At 33.5% G+C, this 27,894-nt stretch overlaps 1 protein-coding gene across 3 annotated transcripts in view; it reads left to right on the forward strand.

The window, feature by feature from the left end:
• The first annotated feature begins 322 nt into the window (after positions 1-322).
• The window catches only part of sdt (MAGUK p55 family member stardust), a 93,832-nt gene continuing 66,260 nt past the window's right edge, over positions 323-27,894 (forward strand). For 2 of the 3 annotated variants that reach the window (XM_077439832.1, XM_077439833.1), the window contains exons 1-2: positions 7,777-8,091; positions 22,531-22,664. In XM_077439832.1, coding sequence (XP_077295958.1) covers positions 22,644-22,664 — 21 coding nt within the window. In that variant the 5' untranslated portion in view covers positions 7,777-8,091; positions 22,531-22,643. Of the gene's footprint in view, positions 685-2,739; positions 2,850-2,930; positions 2,989-7,776; positions 8,092-22,530; positions 22,665-27,894 lie in introns of those variants that run through there. The other variant, XM_077439831.1, reaches the window with a different exon arrangement.

Consider the following 27,894-nt stretch of genomic DNA (forward strand, 5'->3'; position numbering starts at 1 on the left):
GTCCTGAAACCGATTTCGCCGCTCAGTGTCCGTTCGGAGAAAAATTTCCCCCCACAACCGCAAACCATCGTCCGAGTCGCGCCGCATTCGTAAAAAAACGTGTCCGGTTAATTTAGACGAGGGTAGGTCGTAAAAATTCAAGTGCATAGTACGTAGTATATCGCGATAGCGCGCGCCGTTGCAGCGGTTGCACCGCCCTCGTATCGAGACATTGGTTCTTTTTCATGCTCGAAAATGGTAGGTGTGGTCGTGGAGGCCTCGCCAGGAGCACCCGCTGAGGGATCCGTAGGGGCCGAGTTCTTCGCCGGCGAGAAGTTCTCGAGGGCCCGGAGAAAGATACTGGTGGCGAGGGGGGTGTGTTAGTCGGCGTGACGGCTGGCCAACATCCAGGGTCCTCTCCAGCATGACGCACTCCAGCGACGGCAAGTGGTGCTGGAGGCATCGCTGGACGTGGTCGTCGTCTCGCGACATTGGTGATCGGGACGTGATCGATCCTCGGCCGTTTGTGTGTCAGTGAGGTTAAAAAGCGGGGCCTATATGTATATCTGTCTCGCTGGGCCGTCGGGATGAACTCCACGCAGAAAATGAACACGGTCCAGTGCAAGACCACCGGGAAGGTGGTCGAGCTCAAGGGATACGTGATTATCCTCGTCGAGACCAAGGAGAAGAAAATCAAGCTCTATGGTGAGTTGGCGGGTCATGTGGGCGATGGATCTTAGATTATGTGTGAATGTATGTATGTGCATATGAGTAGTATCTAGTTTCTAGGGGCGGCTCCTCCATATCTAGCGGGTAGGTTTCGTCTGTTCTGGATCGCGTTTGTATCATTGATTCCAACTACTTTCAGTTTTTATGTACAGATAAGTATGTTTTCAAAACATTTTTTCAATTGAATAAATTTATAATTTGTGAATGTGGGGCAATACTAAATTATTATTAACGCATTTTTAATTCGATTGTGAATATTTACAAATTTGTTTTAACATTAATTCTAGAATTCGGATAACAAAAATATATTTATGAATAGGTTATCGCTAGGTATATTTTCTGAAACGGTTTCCTGCTCATATCTACAAATGTACAAATGTTTTCGTCGATAATTGTAGCATTTTTGATAGAATATATGCATGTAATATTTTTTAGTGATTTTAAATAATAATGTATTTGAATTACTTGAGTGTTAAAAAATTTATCTGTCAGATTTAAATTTCGTAAGTTAAATTTAAATTTTTAATTGTTAAATTTAAATTTTAAGTCACTTAATAAAAAATGTCTGTTTCGCTTGCATTATCTACCTACTAGGGAGTCCACTACTGGTTAACCGGTAAATGGCCCGAAAAATAGTTCGGTAAATTGTTAGTTTTACCGATAATTCAACAAAACGTATTCGGTGTGTTTTATCACATTCTTCTCTATTATTTTATCTTCTAGCAACACTGGTCCGATCCAATGCTTCATTCAGGAGAATAAAATATACGATAATCAAAAAAATATTAGAAGTTATAGAACGGATCTAAACATTATGTCATTTTATTAAAAGACGAATAAAAAATATTTTTTTTTAATCCTGTATAAAATATTAATTTATAAAGAATTCATTACCACTCATATCTTTTTCGGACAGTATGTCTTAGTTAAATATCCATATTTTGTACATAAAAGTAGTTTATTTTTGAGATTGAAAATATCTGATAATTTACCGGCATACCGGTAATTGGTAATAAAAATTATTGGATTATCGGTAAACGGAAATTACAGTAGATTAGACTCCCTAGTACCTACATACATACATATATGTAAATATTTACGTGTGTACGTCTGGAGTCACTGGAGTCTCATGCTATTACGTTACTTTTTAAATTATTCTACCGTGTTATGATTTCTATGAATTTTAACAGTAGAAACCGTATAAATATATGTCATGTACAATTTTACGCTAATTCTACGTTTTGATATGAAGCTGTCTACAAAACGTGAGTGTATTACGGTTGAGAAGCTTCAGATTGATGTCCACTATGATGTTATATTGTAATCGCAATTTCATTTCGTGTATAATAGCGTAGTAGCGTTAGTCAATTTGCAAACGACTGAATTAATGTGTTGCTCTACGCCGTAGAGCACCGGTAGTGGTCTACGTATGATGGACGTGCACGACAGCTGAAGTAAATGTTTTCCCTTCTAATCCCAGCATAAAGTAATTTGCATTTGAAATGCGTAAATCAGACAGAATATCAAACAACTTCCCAAACTTACTGCTACGTACACCTGAGTCGTGCGCATTTCTCGAATATTAAATATTTTTCGTTTAATCAAACGGCAACTGCATAAATATTATGTGATAAAACAGATCACCATATCTTTTTTTTATTTATTTTTTATATAAATTCATTTTAACTATGGTATCATTACGTGGTTGAACTATATATAAATTTATAATATTATATTATTAATTTTTTTTAATTAAATACAAATAATGGTGACAAATGAGGGAAGGAAGCCAATTTAGTAGGAACCGTTCAATGAAATCAGATAAATTGCCAAATTCTGATAGGAAACGATCGACCTGTAATCACATTTATCAAAAGTCTGGCCAGCAACACTGGATCAGGGTTCGAGCCCGTGTCCCCTCAGTTGTTAACATCATACGCTAACCACTATGTTGCTGGTTTATGATATTTTGATTTGTTTTTGATTTTTTAATTGGTAATTTTTTTATGAGAATGAATTTTCATTGATTAGGTTCGCCAGCTGAAAAAGATAACCTGGAAGTGGCCGATGAAATCTTGGACGTCAACGAAACCAAGTTGGAGGACATGTCCAGGGCCGATGTCATCAGACACATACACGAGGTGTGTATATTTCACACATTTTCCAATTTATACATCTAAATTTCGCATTTTATATACAATGATTGATTTTTATCTTCACAGTGTATTCAATCGTGTATGATTAAACTGAGAGTAAAAAGAAGAAGCGACATGAGATTAGGTAAGTTTTTTAATGTTGCTTGAATGATTATTATATGTATAAATTCGTTGCGAGGAAAATTTATTCCCTTTCGGAAAAGGCGTGTAGTAAATTTTGCATAAAATCAGGCGCATTTTATAATTTTATTTTGCATTGAAATTTTCAGTCCTTTAGAAGTTTTTTTTTTAATATGTGCATATTATATGATGTTAATGTTATTTTTAAAATTAATATTTTTTTTTTCTTCTGATGAAAAGTTCACAGTATTTGTTACACTTCCGGTTCGTAAGCAAGTATTATAAATTATTGTAAATGGCGTGTAAGTACTCTAACCGTAGTAGTGCTGAATAAAAAAAATAAAATAAAATCGGACGTGTTCATACAATGCGAAAATTTTCATTATTAAAACTTTTCATTGTTTTCATTCAACCTCCCAAAACGCCAGTTTTTCCCAGTTCCGTACTGGTGCACCGAGGAACTCTTTTCATTCAACTATAATATAATTATTATTCACCACAATGATAAACATTTTTTCATAAAATTTTGAATACTTTGTTTCAATTGCACAAATATATTTTACAAACTCAAATCTATATACATATATAAAAATGAATGTCTGTGTGTGTGTGTGTGTGTGTGTCTCGAATAGGCTGCTAAACCACTGAACCGATTACGATGAAACTTTCAGGATTTGTTGTGTGCATGTCCGGAAAGATTACTGTGAAAATAAAAACGGGAAAAAACGGGAACGGAAACGGGAAAAACGGGAATGAGTGTCATTGCAACGCAATAATTTCAAATGTGTTCGCTACCTGCGTTTTTCCGACAAACGGGAACGGGAACGAGAACGGGAACGGGAACGGGAATTGCATGCGTTATTATGGCATTGCAACGCATGCCGGGGTTCAGCTAGTTTATTATAAAAAAATTGTCTGATTTAAGATTTTCTATAATAAAACTTTTATTAGTTTTTAAATGCTCATAAAATATGCATGTCTATGTAAAGTATAACAACGAAACAATAAATACGCACGCATTGTCTATCACATTGCGCACGCACTGGTGCATAAATCGAGTAGTTTTACGAATCTATAATTTTTATTTTATTAGAAAATGATTTCGCTATCAGAAATTGGCACTTTCGAACTGACCAACGACAATTTAGATCGAAATCGAATCAAGTACAGCGCTTTATATCTCACGAGGGCGAATTTAAACACTATTGGGCAAGTTCCAAATGTACAGGAACTTATTATAATATATATATTGGGTACATTGAAAGCTTTTTTTATTGAGAATCGTGAGATAAAATACGCCGTCGTGAGACAACAACAGTGTATTTTGTTTGAGTACAATAAATAAATCACAATGGCGTGTTTGATTGAATGGTCGCATTGAGATGAATCAATGCTAGTGTATGATGTGTAAACTGGCTGTCAGTGCGGTTTAAGAGGAGGCGACGTGTCCGATGTTTGCCGTTCGTGGTTCGCCGTTCGCTGATCGCTGTCCGCCCCCCCCCGGTCGGCTATCTTCGGCAATAATCGGCCACGCTCGGACCCGCTACCTGTCGCCGTGGCCACCGACATCAGCACCCCACGCACGCTACAACTCGCACCTGATGTACTAATGACTCTCAAAACACCCGACTCAATATAATAATTTTTTTAGGACCATCCCCAGCCGCGATGCTTTCTTTATACGGGTGCAAGTGAATTTGACAATAAAGGGGATGAAAATGCTCGTAATTTATCAAAGATTACTTATAGCGTGTAAAATAAGCTGTTTTGTAAATGATCAGAAGAAAATTATGTGTTAAAATATCATGTCAGATTTGCTCATAAATGTTTATGAAAAAAATAACGTCAATTTTGAAATCAAAGTTACCCTTTTTTTAAATTAACCTTTGAAGGACGGAGCGTCGAGATCGTACGAGTGTCCCGAACCGGGGTCGAGTGAGACCCCAGTATTTTTTAATCAAAATACAGCTTTTCTCAATACAAATGGGTTCAATATATGTATATCTTATTAATCATTTTATACATCACCATAAAAAAAGTTTTAGTCCTATAGCATGTTTTTGACTATTTTTGTATTAAAAAATAACGACAAGCATCAACATGCAAACACACATAGGTAAGGCCAACAGGCGACTGCATGACTCAATAGCCACGCGCCAAAAGCGACGAAAACAATAGCTTGCGTAAAAATAGTTGTCTCTTTCTCTCGCATTGATTCATCGATCAACAAGAATATGCAAGCGAACAGTCAAAACATGATTTATCGCTACCGCCTTTAAATCATACTTTGGAACGTAGAAATGTATAAATATATTTTTTTACGATGTACCCCTTTTCTAAATCATACAAAATCTATTAAAATAAATTTCTTGTAATTCATTCTAGGAATACAATAAATATAGGGTGTATAGCTTTGAAAGCCTCATAGTTATTACGAAAAACGTAAAAATTGGGGTATTTGCATACCCCACTTCGGTGAGGGAGGGTTAAATATACGAGCTTACAAATTTAAATTTTAAATGTTCTTTCTCGCCTTTAAATTTGCGAATTCCACTATCACGTATTTTAAAGTCACTTCTTGATCTTCTTCATGTTCAATAGTTAATATCGCAAGTTCACAATTTGATTTATGAGAATTTTTTTATACATACTCAAAACTGTTTTCAGCTAGTGAGAATTGATTTCATTATTTTATTTTATTTTTATTTTATTTATTGAAAAATCAACAGACAACAAGATGTAGACATGCATAAAAACAAAGAGTAAATATATAATATATAACATCCGAGTTCAATTACAGATTTTTACAAAGATAATTAAATGAAAAATATAAATATAAGATAAACAAATGAAAAAGAAAAAGAATAAAAGCTATAACATGACAAAATAGTACATTGCATAACTAAACTAAAGTGTTAAAATAATTGGAAAAACGTTTATTATTTTTAAATATATGTTTTATTAATATCTGGAGATCCTCCTGGTACGGCTTCGGACTCAAGGGCCCTCATGCACCGCATACCCCAACCACACAGTTCATAGTAACTGTATCAATATTTGGCATACATATTTCATGCATTTTTGGAGTCATTTAAAATGCATATTTGGATGCATTATGAAATATATTATGCCTTCGTTAAATAAATATGTATATATTTAAGATTAAAATACAGTGCGTGGAACATTATTGGTTTATAGTTGTCAAAATTTATGACTTTTTGATTAAAAAATTGCCACATTTTTAAACAAAGACGAATTTGTATATATATAAATTATTTTTTCCGTGTTTAAATTGTTGATAAGTTCAATAAACCAACACAGGTAATACAATCCTTTTACGTCATCTAAGATTTGACCAGTTGGTGTACATATGTATGTGTTATCAAATAATATGTCATTATTTTGTCGGATCTTATGCATTAGCTCTTTGTTAAACATCATCGATATACTCAATCTATATTGAATATATAGAAGGCTTATTTGATCATACTGCTTGCAGTTTTTATTTTGTTTAGAACCGTCACTGAATTTTATTTTATTTGTTCTTTTGTTTTTGTAAATTTTCTTCAACACCGCCATATTGGACAGTTCGTTGGTCGCGTTCGCGTTTACGTCTCTTCTGAGATGAAATTAGAAGAGACAGCGGCAAAAATCTAGTTGTGAGTAATGATCTCATGGTTTTTAAAAATTAACTTTTTATCAAATGTCCACCAAGTCACTTGTGATATGTATGTCCTTTTTGAAAATAGAACATACATATTTTATTTTGATTAAGATTTATTTACAATTTATTTATTATTAAAACAAATATTTTTTTGTTTGCTTATTATTCATTTATTTGTATTTTAGTATATGATGGTGTTGAGCGTTGGTAGCCAATCGATTTCTTTTTTCAATTTGGTGTTTATGTTTACCCACTTTTCTTTGTTGTGTGTATTTGAATGCATTGTGCAACTTTTAACGATGCACTTCCCCATCTTGTGGTTAATATGAACAAACATTTTCTGTTTATCAGACATATGTACATACATCGAACAACAAACAGTAAACACGACTATGGCGGAAATTAATTAAGTATGTCGGTGGACATACTCCAACCTGACAACAATATGAGGCCTAAAGGCACTTCTATTATTATAACATTTCTCTGCCTCTAACATTGTCTAAATTTTCAATGTCTTATAATATGTAGTAGATATTCTGTTCTATAGCACTATCTGTAGAGTTTTCTCCGTATATTATATTTCATCAATCATTTGAATATAGTCCACATTTCGATCGATATAAGTATGTAGGTAATAGATAGATAGGTTTGGTACGTTTATTGGCCTACATTTTCTTTTCCATTCGAAAATTTATACGCGTTTATGATGGATCATCAGTGTTACAAGAAGGAGAATAAATATTTAACTTGTTGTCTACTAAGCGGCGACTATAAAAACGTTATCTGTGCGTTTATACGGGAGTAATTGCCATTTTTGGGATTCTGCCAAAAGAACGGAAACTTATTACGGAAAATCCGGACCACACACGCCGCAATCGCATACAAACAGTTTATTGATTTCGAATCGTGTTACATTCTCGTAAGCGCACATGTTTCCAGATTTTCATCGATCAACTTAAGGAAAATTCGAAGAGGAAAATTGCGTGAACGATTTAGGTGAAAAATGGTGGTTGTTTTAATAGGTGTGTTTTCACATTTTGAGAATTATTAAGAAATTAATTCTGAGAAGATTCTAATAGGAATTGTGACGCGTTTGTACCGCGATTTGTACGAAACGTGTATGGGTTTACATCGTGTTGGACCGTCAGTGTTTGGCCGTGGCGCGGGTGAGTGTGCTGTTCTCAGAGCCTCGCTCCGGCTCTGATGAACCCATCGTCGGACCCGTGAAACCTTCGAAATCCTGAATCCGACATAGGACCAATTTTCCGGGAAAATCCCATGACCGAAACAAGCGAAAGACCCCTCGGACGACGTGGTTCCCCGTCGCAAGTGACAGTGGTTTATTGTATAGTTTTTTTTTTGTTGTTATATGTATCTGTGCTCTCCACATTGTGAAGTGAAAACCTTCAAATCGTTTCGACAAGAAATCACCATCGGCCTACGGTAAATATCCACGTGGAACTTCTTATTAATCTATTTATTAATATTATTATTATTGTAAATAGGAAGCACGTGTGTTTTACGAACTGTGTACATATAAATACATATACACAAGTCGGGGCTACCGTTCACATTTTGAGTTTTACCGTTACTACTGTCCGTCCGTTCGGATAAAACCGGTGTGTGTGTGTGTGATCGCTTTTTTCTAAACGGTCAAAAAATCTGTAGCAAAAGTTCGCGAGAAGAAAATCCCTTGTTTGTTTTTGCCGTGCGTCAATTATTTAGCCGAGAGGGAAAATTTTCGCTTTTATGGATGTATGTATGTATGTAACTCGTGGTGAAAATCGTGAGCGAATTTTCACCAGTCGAAAGTGCACGCTGAGCCGTGGTGACATTACGCATTACTCGTTTATGATTTATGTATTTATTATAATTTGTATGATTGTATGTATGTATGTATTTACTCTCTCTCTCTCTCTTTCTTGTCGATGTGGAATTTCGCATTGTTGTTCGATGAAATGAACTTAACTGGTCGATATACATGTATATGTACATATACTATGTATGTGTTTTGTATGTACATGCATACTTTGTGTTCCGTATATAGATTATATTCTTCGGTATAATTAAGGTAATGGAGACGGAAACGTGACCACATTTTTTCGATTGTCGATTTTGTATGGACTTATGAATGGTGGTTTTTTGTTTTCTTATATATAATAAAAATTACCGTCTCACTTCTATGTGAAATAATCGATTTTTCTGTATGCATGATTCATATGCGTATTTTTATAATCTATTAATACACGGGCTTTAGATTTTATTCGTTTTTTGTAAACAAATGTTAAATGTACACATATCATGAATCTTTAATATTACTTCGGTTTGTTTTATGTTCAAAATATTTATTTCGTTTTCAGTCAGTAATAATATATTTTGACAGTTGAGCGCCGAAAGTTCTTTTTTTATATTGACAGTCAAAAAGTTAAGTTTTATTAACTTTTTATATCCACAATGTAAGTACATACATACATTAGGCCGGAACAAAAATGCGAATTTTAGATTACCATCGATGGACCTAGTGGAAAATTTGCTTCGCATCAAGGGACATTAAATAAAAAAAAAAATCAATATTTTTAAACAATGTCCTGTGCTGGAGGCACCAATCGATTTATCTCGACAAATATTCCGAAAAAGTTGGTTTTTCGCTTATACATATCTCTTTTCGTGAATTGGGTGTTTATTTTTTTTCTAAATACTTAAATAAATACTTCTAAATACCGAAATTAAAACTATTCTCGAAGAAGAGATTTTTGAAAATTTTGTCGAAATAATTCAATTGGTTAGACAGGACATTGTTTAAAATCAATGACATCTTTAAATTAACTTTCGACGCAACTTTTCCATTAGGTCCATTGATGAAAATTCAAAATTGGCGGTTTTCGCTTCGGCCTAATGTGCATATATAAATTTATTTATCTATATATGTATATGTGTTTCTAGTCTTTTAGACTTTTTGGTCGTATGGTATTAAACAATAGAACTAGAAACCCATTAAATAGAAGCTACTTAGTTTTAAAATCTATACATATGTCGACACTAAACAATTATGATTTATAAATAACTTAAAATAGTATATAATATGTATTATGGTCAAAGGTCAAAGAATTCAACCCTTAAAGCCCTCAAAATGAGGCCACCACCCTCCCAACGAATACAGTCTGAGAGACTCTTTCGTCGGAGAACGAGACGGCTATAAATTCCTCTAAAATATTTTGGTTTAGAATAAATAATACATGTGAGAAAATGTTTAACTTTAAATAAGTTGAATGTCCGGAAACCGTACTATAGTCATATCGAATACAAGTGGATATGTATGATATCATACATAAAATGTATTTATTTTAGTTGAAAGGCTTCGTTTTCACTTCGGCTCGTTTTCAATGCGTTTTGATATGAATTTTGGAATTGAACGTTCGCATTCGTTCCGCACTGGAAGCCGCACAGTTGTGCAAACGTGCGGTTTCGAAATTCAAATCCAATTATTGGTTGGTTTTGTTGGTGCCACTGGCCGAGCTGAGACGCAGAAATGGCGCAGACTGAGCTTCAGCCTTGAGCTGCCTCACCCTACAGGGCTGTCCTCAGACAAATGGAATATCACAATACATACGTATGTGCATAATTCAATGTCCCACGATATGTCATTTCCTATGAAAATACATATCGTTTTAATTTAATTATCTTTGACATATGGCATCGTCTATGTTTGTCGGCCACTGGAACAGTTAAACTCCGCCTTTTCACGTGCGCTGCGAAGTAAAATTGCATGCAGTGGTTATAAAATACCGCAACATTCTCTGCGTTCCATTATTTGGAAAGAATTTCAATGGCACACACGAAATTAATTAACTTATTTTGTGGATATACGAGCAGTGTGATGACCCTGACACAGAAGATCGACAACTTCTCATCTCACGTTTAAAATATTTCTTTTGCTCATAGCCTGAGGGTATATCCCGTCGTGGCAGGCAGCGCGCTTGGTCAACCGATTTTTATAACGTACACACAATTGAATAATATGTTTTTGACGATCTACTCATTGTATGGCAAGAGTTTTGCTTGCACTTTTTAATGAAAATTTCTCTTTAATGGCTGGTTAAATTACTTGTTTTTATATGCTGGTCGCGTTGCTTATTTGATCGATAATTTGTAACTTGAACTTGGCTTAGCGTGAGGAACACCCATTTGTCATTGTACACGAGTATATATTTATATATTTTTTCTTGTGAATTAGAGCTGCCATTTTGGCAGTTCGCTAGAATTCTTCACCTTTATTTAAACAATTGCATTACCGTACTTTATATGTACCCGCATATGTGATACGTTTTCCCAATATAATAATCTAACTTATGTTCTTCTTCTTTGTTAATATGTATATGTATAGTTAAACACACATTACAAAGTTTAGTATCAACTCGAGTCTCACAGTTTACTGTAAAATCGATGGCAATAAACCAGGCTCGGAGTATTACCATGTAAGTAGTTTTGATAGGGTAATATTAGACCAAATACATATCTGCAATTTTTATATATGTATGTATGTACATACATACTAAATATAATATGTTAATTTTTAAATAGATCTTAATACATTTGTTAATACAGATGTTGAGTATTGATCATTGAACTCCTCGCTACCGACTAGAGAAATAAATAACATCGGTGGTTAGTACCAGATCTTCCATCATACGTACACGGGTACTTCCAAACGATTCAGGTGAACGCCCAGGTCTCTCAGATGCCTTCCAATTCCTCTCAGTGTACGTGACGACTCTACTACGCCTACCTCTATCATCAGACATCGTTTGGTTGTTTTCTAGTTTTTTTTTTGTTTTATTTTTCGTAGTTCATCTCGAGGCCAAGTCTACTCACTATCTGCGTGTTGATCTTTTGTATTCGACGAAGTCTGAAAAACTAGAAAAATTCGCGACGATATGATCGATCAGTTTGAGCTATTCCTTTTATTTCGACTCGAAATGGTACGCGCAATGCGAGTAAGCTCGATGGTAAATCGGTTCTCGTTTTATGCGCAGCTTTCGGCACACCCTGTTTCGATTACGTTCGGTGTGCGGTCGTGACGGAATGTGGAGCAATATAAGGGATGCAATATAGGGAAAAGCCATATAAGTCGAGATCCCCCATCATTTCGAAAGGCTTAGTTATGTCTGCGAGGGAATTACTTTTTTCTTTAGCGAAGTATTAACTTTGATCAATCGTAATACGTTTCCGATATAAAATCAATTTATCGACTGTATGTATACACTTCGCAGATTTTTACGCAATCTGATATGCGACCGTTTCAATCATTTCTCATTTCCCGTATTTATTATTATTATTTATGATGAATTAGTACCCTTGCAATTTTATATATCTATGTATGCACATGCCTATATATGTATGTATTATATCTACATATACATACAATACATCGGCAAATATACAGCTTTCTTTCGTAAATCGTTCTCAATTATTTTCCGACTATTCTTATTGGCTTTTCATTAAATTGTTATCTAACAAAAAACCACGAATATGCTTTCATAGTGAGGATTCTATTTCCAAAATAAATTCAATTAGACTCAAGTATATTCAGCGTTCCAATTCTATTGTTGTATGTAGGTATATTATATATCAAATGCTAGTCGAACGCGTTTGGATTCAATTACGGCAATTTCGTAATGGACGCTAGTGTGAAATAATGGGATGGTAGTACCAGTTGCATTGACGGGTTCATACATACATTCGGCAAAAAGAGAAAAGCGCTAATCACCTTGCCCTACTAATGGTCTGTTTTTGGAACGCCTTTTCAAGGAGAAGAAAGCTCGAAAAACTCTCGAATAAAGCTTCCCACAAAAACCGTAACTTATGTATGTAGTGTTAGATAATCGCGCGTTTGGAGCAACTAATATACTATCTTCGACAATCTTATATATGTACATATAAATCAATCGAGAGAGTTTTATCGAAGGTTTTTCTCGTGATAGGAAAATCAAAAATAGATGCTTTTTCATACAAGTTGACGACATGGATATGTTAAATCCCCGAATGATTTTCAACATTCCCATAACGATGTTTGCGATCCACTCTTGCGATACAAAGTAAAGGAAGCTGAACAAACAACCCGTTTTCGGTTCGTTATTATTTCAAATGTCTCGAAATGTGACGATATTGATTTAACACACTAGAAACTATTGTTTTAACAATTTGTCAGATCTAAACGACGCGCTAGTCGAAATGTTGCCCAAAATGTTCATAATAATATATGTACGTATATTACACGTATGAACAAAAATTGATCTGAAACGGACTTCTTAAATGTAATCTTTAAAAGCAAAGTATGTAGATGTCTGATGTGTCAAAACCCTTGTCGCCAAACATTATATTTGTAATATGGCTTCCATTAGTCGACGCTTATTAGATAAAAGAATTTCATTTTCAATAATATACCTGTTATGTTTTCATTATCACACAAAACATATATACGTATCTATCGTTAGGAAGTTTTGTACTACATTACAGACCATTAGTAGGCAGATTCGATTCCATCTCGGGTTATCCATCTTCATCAAAAACCAAATTTTTGACATATCTTATCAAGCAACAACCAGACTATTGTGCGCCGTATATGTATATGTATACATGTATGTGTGCACATAAATAATATGTAATGGATGTTTTTACAAATATTTTTTTAGATTGATTTTAAGTCTCGTAGTGTATTTTTCTGTTCGTGAATAATGTCACGGTCTTAATATTATATGTATGCATATACACATGTATAAAAATGTACTTTTTTTATTTTACGTATGTGGTCCACTGACCGTAATATTGAAGATATTCTGACGATGGCCATTTTATCGACACGTCATCTACGACCGACGAAACTGGTTTATCGGCATTTTTTTCCTACTTTAAACTCGTATGCATATGTTGTAATGATTTAAACGTCATTCTTTTAAAACTACTATTCCTTGCTTGTGCGTAAATTATTTTAAAAAGCAGTTTTTTTTAATTTCGTAGAAGTTAATTGGACGAGTTGAAGTGTTCGTTCGAAAGGGAAAACATCGAGCGAAGAAAATTATCAACCAATTTGTGTGTGCGTATGTATATTTAATGGGTTTTCAAAAAGGCAATTTTCCGATGCGTTATCTCCGTATTAGGAAAATCAACAAACGCAACTGTCAAGTGCAAGGAAACACTTCCCATAAACATACGAATACGTGAACATTTTATACTGATGACGAATCATAACATATCAAAACACTTCCGATGTGTTTTAATTTTTGAGCGTATTATACATATTCATAATTGTTTTGCTTGCCTTATACGTTTTGTATTGTGCACACGATAACGAAGAAATATGTGCGATTAATTTAGGAAAAAAACTAGTGGATTCCGGCACTAATGCGTACGTGTAAAATTTACAATTTATCATTAACAAAGCATTAAGGCTGCACGTTACTGGTTTGAATATATGTATGTCTGTACATATAAGTGTCAGTTAGTAACAGATTCGTGCATGTCAAATATATTTTGGTTATAGGCGAAGATTAAAAATAAAAAAAATGTAGGAAAAAAGAGTGATGATGTTCGAAAACTTGAATTTCGATAATGACTGTTCGCCCTTGGCCGTTCGAATTTCATCAACGTTTATAATTTGCATGAGAATTCACGATAATTCTATTTTCATGATTAGTTCTGCTACAATAGTGGATTCGTTTTTCATTATACTTGAATGGATATCACTTCTATTGTGCATTTTTGATTTGAAAATTGAATACAGTACATTTATAGAGTTACACTCTGATCAAAAAGTTTATTTTGATTCCGCATGTACATATATAAATATGTGTAGATATAGTGCATACCCGTTTTGTTGTGTCATTATTTTGTACATATAGTGAAAAATAATAACCTAAATACCCGTGTAATATTTCTGAACCCTGTTTTACGAATTAAGAGGCCATGAATTTCTCGAAACAAAAATATACTATTGCCTATTTTTTGATAAATTTTATATTGCTTACATTATCAAAACGAACTTTGGCAAGTTGTAATGTAAACAATATACATATATTTCGCATAATGGTTAGATCCTTTTTATACCAGACTATTTACATACAATATCCATTTATTTATTATAACGATGACCACTTCTGCTATATAAAAAAAATTACCTGTTTTAAAAACTTCGTTTATCAACTTATTCAATTGTACAGAATGTTGTTTTGTTTACAATATAATATTTGTGATACAGTTTCTTAATATTTTGTTAAATATTATCATTCAGATCATCCATTGTACTTTCGAATCCTTTTAGTTGTGTGCTGTAAAACATGTTATTTGCCACAAACAATAACCCTATTATTAAAATTTGTATCACACTTTAAGCACCCAAAATAATCATTGGTTAAGCACATTGTCGGTCGTTTGCGTTAACTTTTATTTAATAACTCGAGACGTTTTCGTTCCCGGTGCGTGCTTTTCTTCTCGTTATCATTTTAGGAACACCGTGTGCCATTGTCGTCACTCGATACAGGTGTGTCGCAGGCGAAGCCGGGTCGTATTTGCGAATGAAAATCAGATCTGTTTATTCTGTTGAATTTCGTTCGTCTCGGTGGTTCCTTCTCCACTCTGGTCTTATATAGGCATGCGACAATGGGATTAAGAGCTTTCGCCAGATGGGGTAATTATTCCAATGGGAAACGCCAATTTTCTACGTAGATATTTTCCTTACGAGAATTTTTACGCACATTAATTTATGTATATTTATACAAATCACCATGGGGGCTCGTGTCTTCGAGAACGCGTTGTTACATTGCAATTTTTGTTTACACACTGTGAGGCTTTCATTCTTTTGTTTATTCCAGCTCTGGCAATAATTTCCAATTCTTTATTATACGTTTGAATGTTACAACAATGGAATGTTAAATAATTGAATTACAGACTCGCCTAACTGTACATGTACATATGTACATCTTCAACGCCCTTCGCAAATTTGATTTAAAAAAAATGGTTTAGATGTTGAGGCTGTATCGTCAACGATGTCTTTCCTGTATTATTTTATTTACATACGTGCATTACATTTTTAAGATTTTGATCGTAGTTGGTACAAAAGATGATGGATTGTACAATTGCATTTGTGCACATGATGCATTTAGATTACATCTTTCGCGATGTGATTCCCAATTAGACGCGGTCGCGTTTACTCCGTTTGACGCAAAAACCTCGACGATACCAGTTATGAAATTAGCTGTGCAGTATTATTTTCTATTATATATAGATATACGTGTATACTATTATCATCTATAAGGTCATACTGAATTGTTTTTCGCAATGATTTTTCATATCCAAAAGTAATCTTTGATTCGAATTGATTTCAGCGAAAGTTTTAATTGTTTTTCTCAGGTATATTTTTATGTAAAACTTTGTTCGTAATTATTCTCAATTGAAATTAAATTCTAATGAAATATTTATTAAATGGGTTTTACAAATAAAATACGATTATAAATTTGATATTGCAAATTGTATTCTGCTTCATCATAAGCATTTTTACAGTAACGAACACATTATGTAAAACATTATGAAAAAGATGCTCTATGTACAATACCTTCTGAATTCAAAGATAATATGGTATAATATAGTTTGGTTTGATCTCAGTTGGAAGGAATGAAACTGTTTTGGTAACATTCACAAAAGAGATTCGCTCACTTTACTTCACTTGGTTGTTTTGTGTAGTAGGAAATGTATCTCTACTTCTCAATCCCTACACATTTCCCGTAAATATTGTCGAAATAGATTCAAAAACTTTGAGAGCAATATGTCCAAAGTATCGCCGAAAAGATATCAAATAAAACAATGGGTTATTTGTTTTGATATTGCATAGCTCTTTGGAGCTTTTCTTCTCTGTTATTGCATGATTTTAAATTCACATTTGCACGCTGAACGATCGAAGTCAACTAAAATCGTTGGCTATGCTGAAGTCTTTTGTAATTTACTCAGTAGGTACATATACCTTTTGTATCCTGACTTGTGGTCTTATAACTGATAGCATTGATTATCGTCAATTGGTTTTAATACATATATTATTTTAGTCCAAGTGGCTAATGACTATCGCATGGATAAGGATCGTATTTTCAGCCTATTTGGGTCAAAAAGCCGGAGTAAACAATTCATTGAAAATCAAGTGATTGATGAAAATCGCTACTTTATAAATAATCCACTCAAATCATTACACAGGAAAGGATAGTGATTTTTTTCCAAAGTTGGCAGTGGTGTTGCAACGATGATTCACACATGCCGTATTTACCTTCCACACCCGTTTCGTCTTCATTGTCGTCTGCACCGACATGGTTTCAGCGTCGAGACAATGCATACATACATACATACATACATACGAGAAATATGTACATATGTGCTTTGGGGATCGATTAGCTCGCTAGTTGTCGGTTTTCGTGCGATCCCAGATTGGGGTGGCCATCCGTTTGGATATGTGTGACCCGCATTTTGTGGGGTCGCGGCGCGTGAGGTCAACGGTAATGACTGTTACCAAACTGGTTTCGCTATGAATGCCGACTCGGCTAACGCTTCGGATTCTCACAGCCGCCGGCTACAACATCCCAAAAATGCGCTTTCTCGTTATCTCGACGTGTACCGACGCCGACGCGGTCGAGACGTTTAGAATTCGATTCGTTTCAATCCATGTCGCCGTATAAATTTCGTTCTATTCGATCTGTTTCGGTGCGTATTTATGTATGTCCGATTCGGCGTCTAAATCTATTATTCGTCTAAATCGAGTACCTATGTAGTATGTATGTATGTATGTTACCTACCGGTCGCTATCCGATGCTTCGAAATGGAAATGATTGACAATTACTATGGTGATGGATTTATTAGCGCGGTGGAAAAAACGCGAGTCGTTCTGCCGAATTTGGCGCGTGTGTGTGTGTGTGTGTGTTTTGGTCGTTTGATTTGATTTTTGTAATCTGGTTTCAGTTTGGATCGTCGTTACTCGATTTTGCTACTATTACTCTTTTCTTAGATCGTTTCTAGAATGTATTTAAATATTTATTTACAAATTTAATTGAAAGCTAGTGGGTTTGTTTCATTAGGTTAAAATAAGTCAAATATCTGATTCATATGAAGCACTAAATAAATGTAAAACTGCCTTTGAAGTTGCTACAGACATGTGTCTACGATTCATTTCTGATATATTTACATACATATAGCCAGAAGTATAGCTCAGTAGTTGCGTTTATGTTTAGCACCGAGAGATTATTGGGTTCGATCCCGGGCTAATCTTTAATATACTGCTGGTTAAACTTGAATGTTCGTGAGTCCAAGTCGATCGTTTCTTATCACAGTTTGCCAATTTTATCTGTTGAAACATTGTTGAAACGGTTCCTTAAAATTGGCAAAAAATCATCCTACCTGCGTCACAAATCTTCTGTATGTGCAATTTGTAAAAAATTGTGTACAAGTCTGAAAATCCATAGATGTCTCAAACTCTCAATGGACTAATTCATTAATTAATTGTTAATTTCATGTTATTCAGCTTCTCGAAATACAGTGATTTATATAATAAAAAATGCTGCATTTTTTTTAATTAATTGTCCAGGAAGGCGCATTGGGGTCTTCCTGTCAAGCCTTTCTGGTATATATCTACATATATAAAAATAAACTGCCACTTCCGGTTGAGGGATGGTTACCAAATTTTATACATAACTTGTTATTACGCTTAAACTTCTAGATATAAAATTTCACTTCAATAAACCAAAAGGTTTCTGAGAAAAACATAAAAAACCTCGATTCTCTAGAGAAAAGTACTACTTCCGGTTCAGATAAAAATATTTAAAAAATATAAGGTTATAAAGATTATTATTTATATTAAAAAAATTTCAGTCCGATTTAGTCAGCGGCTTGGGAGATAATTGAATTCAAAAACTTAAAAAAGAGGACACCTATAAGGGGAGGTACCATTCGCGGTCAAAATTTGAAAAAATTGTACGTCGTGTCCATAAGAATTTCAGCAACCAATACTACATATGTTTCAGTTTGATAGGACAGTTGTTCTACTTTTCATCCCTTTACTTGGTGTATCTACCTACTGTAGAGGTAAAATTCATCAGAAACTTCGCAATGTGCCAAGTATACGAGGCTTATTAGTATATTTCTACACTTTTGTTAGTGTTGGGAGTATATTATCGTGATATTTACCTAGTTGAAAGGAACCTATTTGCCGCTTCTAAAGATTAGCTACATTTTCACACGCTTTAATTTCTACCAAACAACCGTTCGGTTCTAGCCGCTCGTAAAGCAGACTAGATGCATGTACATACATACACTACGATTTATTTTATTAACACCATTTACCAAAATGTGCAAATTCAGCACTCTTTGAGAAGTTTAACGGTTATTTATGTATGTTAATACGGTGATATGAATCTGGGGATAGTTCAAAACTATCGTAATATTCCGAAACATTCAGCGTAGGTATTTAACAAGTGTATTATAATATATTTCGGCGAAAATCGGACCACCGGAATTGATTGTTTCCTCTACAACTACGCCTTTTCAAATTTTAGTGAATATAGTACATATGTACATTATACATACATATTTTAAAAGCGGGGATTTCACTTTTAATTAATTATTGATTTCAGTAAGCACACATTTTAAACGAAAGTCTTGACGGATACAAATATGGAATAGGTATTTATGTATGTATCATATATGTAATATTAGCATAAGAGCGAAATTATGACGTAATTATAATACTTTGTTATAAGCGTTTCTTTAGTTATTTTCTGTTTATTAATACGTATATTTTATGTGCATATTAAATATACGTTCGCTAATCACGTCGTTTGGTGACGCAGGCGAATGTTGACGAATATGTACGTGAAAATACCCGTTTGCGAATTTCATGCAATGATTTAAATACGACGCTAAAGCTTTCAGGAGCACTCTATCCTAACTTAAACCCTACGTCTAATTTCCTTTTCTCTCCTGCCGCGTGTATTTATGAGTCGGCAGTTTCTACTGTTTCATTTCTATATTTACTCCGACGAATGTGTTAATTTTATGTGGATTATTTTCACTGGGGGGAGGGGGGGTTACTTTATGTTTTTTGTAGTGTCATTTTTCTTTTCCTGTTCGTACTTATTTTTATTTTTTCAGTTCGTCTTATATTGTACAATACGATCGTGAATCAATGTAATGGTATTTGCGATTGCAAATCTTATAAACCTGGTACTATTCCGAGTGGGTTGTACTAAGTATATGTACGTGTCACATCCCACACGGCATTGTTGTGAATTGCACAACATTTTCCAGCTAAAAAAGTGTGTATGAAAATAATCACGTGAATGGATTTCGTTTTCAGCGAATTTATATTTAGAATAGAGATACGTTATCGCATGAAAAAAATTTGATATACATACATATGTACATATTTGCATAAACGGATTTCCAACTTCATCGGTGTGGAAAATTTTGAATTTAATTGCAATTTGATTTTTATAGTTAATTGCATTTTTTAATTGAAGAATTTCAATGAGTTTCAATTTCAATGTTTTCAATGTGAAATGTGATTAAATCATTATTTTTTTCAATTCTACAATGCAAATGTATTGTTATGTGGTAGGATCTTACAACCTATGTATATACTTATGTATAATACCCTTTAACCTTAAGTTTGAACATCTGTTTCATTTTTAACTACTTATGATGTATCTCTTAAAGCTATCCCTCATTAATTATGAGACTTTCAATATCTCTATTGCTTCCACCCTGTACAATCAACTATTCTGTTCAACTCTATCTACTTAACTTCTTATCTATTATAATTTATGCGAGTTTCTAACACGATTGCTATATAAGACGACACAGTTAATGACCTGTTGAAATACAAAGTATTACTTTTAATAATCTTTATTGCTATAGCTGCATTTTGTCCCACGATACGTGTAAACCCTAAAATATTATTATCTCTATTTATCTCTATGATAAATTGTGTTTCTACTCAAAAATGTCTCGATACTCTCAAAGGATACATAAATCAAATATTAAAACTGTCTTACACACGGATGTTGCTCTGTATCTTAATCACTTTGTTATTTACCAAAATTCTGTGATTGGTTAAAGCTTATCATTCTTTTGTGTATAAATGCTCATGTTAGATCTATTGAACCTCACTTGTGATTAAACTGCCTTACTGGTAACTTGTGATTACTACATAGTTACTTGTGATTAAACTGCCTTACTAGTAACTTGTGATTACTACATAGTTACTTGTGATTAAACTGCCTTACTGGTAACTTGTGATTACTACATAGTTACTTGTGATTAAACTGCCTTACTAGTAACTTGTGATTACTACATAGTTACTTGAGATTAAACTGCCTTACTAGTAACTTGTAATACAAACTTGTATATTAGTCTTGTTTATATTTACTGCTAATTAAAGAATATAATCATTTGACAAAATCTGTGACTATAATATTCTACACCATCTCCTACTTGTCCCCGTAACAGTATGCTATACCTAATATCGTTCTACATGCATATTAATATGTAATAATTTGGTTAGTAAATGTACACGCATTTTTCTTTTGAGTGACAGTTAAATGAAAGAGGAAAAGAAAGTATCTTTCAAATGATCCGACATTTGAATCGTGTTCTGAATAAAGTGTTCCTATTGCAAATTGTGGAACGGATAGTTTCGCGAATCTTACATAACAATTGGTGGGGTTGAAGTAAATGAAAATCGTTTTTTGTCTTCCTCAATTATTAGTAGCTCATATTTGATAAACTTGTTTGGGAATAAACCTAAAAATATATTCTTTACTAGATTTCTAGCGTGCCTGCTTCACCATTTCAAATGTATTATATTTCCTATTTTAAAATGAATATTTATATTTTCCTTCTATATTCTAGAGTAAAGAATGGAAAGTGGAAATTAGCAACTTAATAACTATGATAAATGCGGAGAATTCTGATTTCGATTTTTATAATATATTTTTAATACCATCTAAATGATGTCAGTAGTAGAACTACGTGTATGATCTAAATTACGACCTCTCAATCAATAGTTGGATACAGTAACTACTGAACTATGTATGTACATACATAGCCAGCAGCATAGCTCGGACGTTAAGCTTCTGCTTACCGTCAAGAAGGTGCCGGGTTCTATCCCTGAATGAAAATGAATTTTTCAGAGTATGCTGTTGGTCAGACCTGGATTTGTGACTCCAGGTTGATCGTTTCCTATCAGAGTTTGCCAATTTTCTCTGATTTCATTATTGAAACGGTTCCCGGAAAAAAAATTGGCTAAAAATCCTTCCTACCTACTATGTCACCACTATTTGAAATTTGATGGATGTACAATAAGAATTTATGTACAATTCATAGATGTCTCGTTAATTTTCGAGTTTTTTCAGTGTCTCGCAATTCAACGAATTATAATAAAAAATGCTGCATTTGTATTTGTAATTGGCCAGGAAGGCGCATTGGGATTTTCCTGTAAGGCCTTCCTGGTATATATGTAAAATAAAAAAAAATAAAAAAAACATGTACATATGTTGGTACTCGGATGTATGTATGACTGTAATTTAGCAGACTTGTGCTATCTGCATGTCTGAATCTGAAATATCATTAGAGCTTCTTCAATTCGCGCAATTTATGTACTATTTCGTTTGCGGTTTCAATTAGGTATTATGCTTGAAATGCAACGTTAACTTGTGTATAGCCCAGCGTGTGCTCGCCGTTCTCACGTTCTGAGACGCAGCGTTTTCCCTGCAACGATTTTATCTTATGTGTATTGACTTAATTAGATTAGTGTATACAGTGCCATAATCTGATGGTGTTTTTTTCGTCTGTTACCAGCAGTGGACCTCGGGCAGAACATCGTCCAAGATGCATTCGTCATCGCAGTGGAACAGCAGGCCCGAGAGCGGCTTGAGCGGCTCTCGGCCCTCAAGAGGATCACCCCTGTCGACATGTCGCAACTCTCTGTTCAGGTATGCTATGCTATTTAACCAATACATACACCCAATTACCATTTCAATTAAAAGGCTATTATGTTTGACGATTCCATCGTAATGATTAACAATTTTGATGTAGAAATGCGTCTTGAGTTAGGGATTCCAAAAAACCACCCGAAAGAAATAGCCGGTTTTCGGTTTTTTTTTTAAATAAAAAGCCGGTTGACCGGCTTTCACCTGTTTCAGAAAATTAAGATATTTTTGAAGTTAAAAATTTTTATATCGAAATTTTTTTCTTTAAATATATATTATAGGTATATTATGCAAAAAAATAATTCCTTATAAATTAAATTGAGTTATAAACATTACGAACTTTCATAACATCATTATTACATATGTATATGTATATGTAATATCACAGCCGTTAAATGGCAGATCCTGAATATGCACAAATAATTAAATGATTCAAATTGTAAATCCTTATGTGCTTTAAAAAAAACTAAGTGATGAGTTGTCACTATTATGCATAATAAGTTGAAGAACGCGCAAAAAATATAAATTATGGAAAGCTCATTTTCCCGAAATTCTTGTTTCGCTGAAATTCTTACTTTCAATAATATTTTATTGGTTTATGACCTGGTCTTCGTCCATCACTATATCTCAAAGCCACCGCTAAGTGCCGTACTTTTTTTTGTTGTTCATAGGTTTATACGCCTATTACCTTTGGTTTGGATCCAACCCGAAGGTTTAGATCCAACCCGAATTTGGATATTTGGATCCAACCCGACGGTTTGGATCCAATACACATTTGTTTGATATTTTATATAAATTTGAAATTCATAATTGATGAAACCTTAAAAAGCCGGTTGATCAAGCCAAAAAAGCTGGTTTTCAGTTTTTTGAAAGATGGTCAAAAAGCCGGTTTTTCGGTTTCGGTTCAAGGCGGTTTGGAAGCCCTAGTCTGTGTATGAATCTGATGATCTCTTGCATAACAATAACACTTACAAATGTCGTTGAAAAAAGCTAGAATGATGCTTTGTAAAAATAATAATCAGTTGAGCTGATTAGTGTTGGTTCGAATTTTGTGTGAAGTCTCGTTTTAATCAACAAAAATATTAGTAACTTCAACGATGTTTACAAAGAAAATGTACCGAGGCAATGATTGCAATAAATTAATTTTGCAACTCTGGTTATCTACATATGTATATAAGCCAGGACTTAAGTAGTTCTAAGTTTATACATACATATACATTGAGTGAATCCGTTTCGACTTGGGTAATTTTTAGTGAGAATTCAATTTTAGATTCATAGTTCCAAATTACACCGATTCCGCTTTATTTTCAATCACGCAATGGACGCATCATCATATGTAAGCGAAACTACGTGTGCATTAATATGTAATACAGTACTGAAAACTTAGCGCTCATCATCATTATTCTCTCAAGCTATGTACGTATTATAAATGGCTCTGTACTATTTATTATATTCTTTCCTCAGTTTTCCTATTTTAGAAATGATCAATTTTTTTAATCATTTCGTCTCGACTTAAATATAATCGTATATTTAGGTATATATATGTATATATTTTATTCCGCTCGGTTTAAGAGTTTTATCCGTGGCTAAATTTTCGTGCAACACGAGTCTTCTTAAATTTATCATGCACGATCGGTCACAAAAGTTATTGATCCTTTTTGTGAGGACTTCTGGACGATTTGGCGAATCGAGTGTAGTTTTTTCGATTGTGTATCGTTGAATTTCCACTCAATATAATTCACGTACTTTGAAAACTCGAAACACTACATTTACATAATATAAATGTTACACAAATTTGATGTGGTTTTTATTGAACGAAATTTTTTTCAAATGAGATTTTTTTTGCAATTATCGTTAAATTTATTTAATATTATGTTTTAGTATATCTATATAAGTCGAGTTGATGGCAGGGAATCTCATTTGGGGCTGAGTTTGGAAAAATCTGTTTTCGTCGTGGAAACTGGATGAAAAATCGCTACGCTTTCGAGACGCAGCAGATGGCGAAAATGAATCTAATGCTGCGGTTTCGTTCTGATGCTCTTATTACACACCTCGTCTCGTCGGAAGATAAATAAATTCACATCTCAAATGGAAAATGGAAATTCGTCACAAATTGTTCGTTCACATGCTTCATTCATTTCGGTTAGGGTAGAATCAAGATTGGTTTGCTATTTGATATTGCAAAATATATTCTTTCAAAATCTTGTTTGATTTTTTTTTTATAATTTTTGCAGTTGTTGTCATGGTGAGAAAAAACAAAAGTTTTCCTCAACTATATTTGAAATAATTTCATTAAAAGATTAATATATGCCTAGTTTTCATTCATAAATATATGTTATACGTACATATGTAAACTCATTGAATTTTAATTACTATTTCATATAAACAAAAATCTTGTTATATTTTCTTGAAATAAAATTTATGTTCGTTTATATAGCTATATTATATCTCGATAGAAAGGAAACATATTCACTTTTCCGATTTCTTTCCGTGTTTCCACTTTTTTCCTTAAATCGAAATCATTTTTGCTCAACTCGTCCACTCCTATAATGGTTATAAATTATACGAATCACCACTTTTACGATCGGTGAGCAGAAATTGGCTCTTTCGGCGTTTATGATCCATCTGGTTCGTATATTTCCTTACTCGGGAAAGTTTTTTCTGATTTAAGATTTGTTGGAAATGTGTAGGTGATAATTTTCAAATATACTTATTTTTGATAACTTCAATATATATTTTTTCAGATTTATAAAGTTCAACGTTCTTCTACGAATGATTATTATTGTTACCTAACGTTTAATACTTTTTTATTACCGCACTTCGAAAACTTGAACATTGTACTACCGAATTGGACATATTAACTACCTTTATTTCCGAGAATAAATACAAGATTACTGTAATAATACGGCAATGGAGAATTACATAATATAAGATAGCAAAACTGCACCATCAAATCGTGAATGACGAGACCCGTCGTTACGACATCATAATCACCAACATTATCGACATTTCAGCTCAACTATAATTTTGTCTAGTCAACGATGTGTGTCATATTATTTTATTGAATACTTAGATATCTTAACGACGAAAATTATATTAATATTGACAGATTTATAAACGAATAATTCATATTTTATATTATGTACATATTTTAGCATACATATATACTACATACGAACATTAATTTAATTAATTATACCGATGAATTTTATCATGGTGAATATTGTTCAAAATGTTGTATGTATATCTGCAATTTATGGCATTTTCTGTGAACTATGTTACTATGTACACCTAAATGGTTGTTTGGGGCTTTATAAGGGCGTCGTATTGTGTTTTTGACAGGGTGGATAGTTTAAGTTATGGATTCTGCCCCATGTGCAGATGATAGGCGATGTCACATGCTCGACACAAGCCATATGGCTAATATCTATGTATATACATACATACTTATCTCTAAACATACACCTACCTACATACATATATCATTCACTCTGTTTTGTAATTTATACCATTTTTTTTAAGTATATAAAAGCAATATCTGAAATGGAAAACATGACATTGGCCATGATTTTAACTTGAATGCGTACTCCACTGTGAGAAAAATACAGATGATGTAAAGTCGATTGTCTAGAAACTATTTATGCATGTTAAATCTCGGTCATTGTGTCGGTTTTTTTCTACACGTTCTTAGATTATATAATACGTTATAATTAATAAATAATTAATATTCTCCAAATTGATGTGTTCAACGACATGCGATGTGAATTTACTTAGTCACGATAACATTGTAGATGTATGGTAAAAACAATGTGCGCGTTGGATTTGAGAGGTCCCACATTGACCATTATTCGGCTAGAGTGAAAAGGGTTGAAAGATGGCCTCTCGACCTTTGAAGGGTTCCAGCGTTGACGGTTTGACCCAACCAGCCATCGTGATTGTGTCATGTATGAGCACGATCATTAGTCATTCCGAGTCCCATCCGGACATTATGTGGTCTCGACGCTACTTGACCCTCCCAATTCGCGGGTGCGATGCATCAATTTTGGCGCTGAATATGATTTTGAATCGATCTTTGATTAACTCTCTCTCTCTCTCTTAGTGATCTTCGTAAAACGGTGATCGTATGTAATTTATTGCTATACATATTATCATCATACATATTTATTTATTACATAAATCATTTATTTATTTATCATAGGTATTTATTACAATTTTGCCATAGTGATATTACAGAGTAGTCTCAAGTCTGCACTATGGCTAAATAAAAAAAATAAAAAAGGATGCATTGAAAAGAAAATAAAATAAAACAAAATTAGCATAAATATAAAAGAAATAATTAAAAACAAATACAATAATAGAACATGTTACGATCTCAATTTAAACAATCCCTCAACAACATCAGCATATTTTAAATTAATCAAATCCAAGTTAATAGAAACCTGGTCGAGGAGCTTAATGCCCTTGACAACAGGCGACGAAACCATCAAATTGATACGTGCCCCAGGTGAAGAGAATAAATTGTGGTATCTAATGTATCCGAGTAATACATATAATACAGCACAGAATATGCAGAATCCGCAAGGAATCTCTTTCATTCTCATTCATCAATTTTGTCGTAGCTTTGAAATCATCGTTTTCAATTTCTAATTCATAAACATGAACGAATTCCAAAAAAAACTCCGGCCAAGATATTCGTTTTCTTATTAAATGAAATTTATACGTTATTTTTCTTGCGTATTTTGGGTAAAGTATTACGTACATATGTACTTATTACAATTCTATTCAGATATGTACATATGTACATATATCGGAAGTACCCTTTGTATTTGGTTTAAAACATACTTTTTTGCTTCATTTGATCTTTGAAACTTTCGACAGCATTCAATACCACTTATGTATGTAAATACTTCTTAAGTAATACAGATTATCCAACCTTTTTTATAAACGATATTGGGTTTTATCTTACATTTGAATTTGAAACCAAAATGAAAATGATAAAGAAAATTACGTTAAATATTGTCAAAATACATTACATAATCTTAGATTTTTTTTGTTCCTTTTATAAATTTCGTTATTAGCTGAAATTTTAGTTATTCATCACCTTATAGATCCCATTAAGATGTATATTTGATACTATTGTACTGAAATTTTCTTATGAGTATTCTAATGAGTACCCTTTCTTTTTCCTTCTCTTCTGGCTCCATGTGTATGCATATGTACATATATACATATT

The sequence above is a fragment of the Arctopsyche grandis genome, chromosome 10, assembly GCF_051622035.1.
Source record: "Arctopsyche grandis isolate Sample6627 chromosome 10, ASM5162203v2, whole genome shotgun sequence".
NCBI lineage: Eukaryota > Metazoa > Arthropoda > Insecta > Trichoptera > Hydropsychidae > Arctopsyche > Arctopsyche grandis.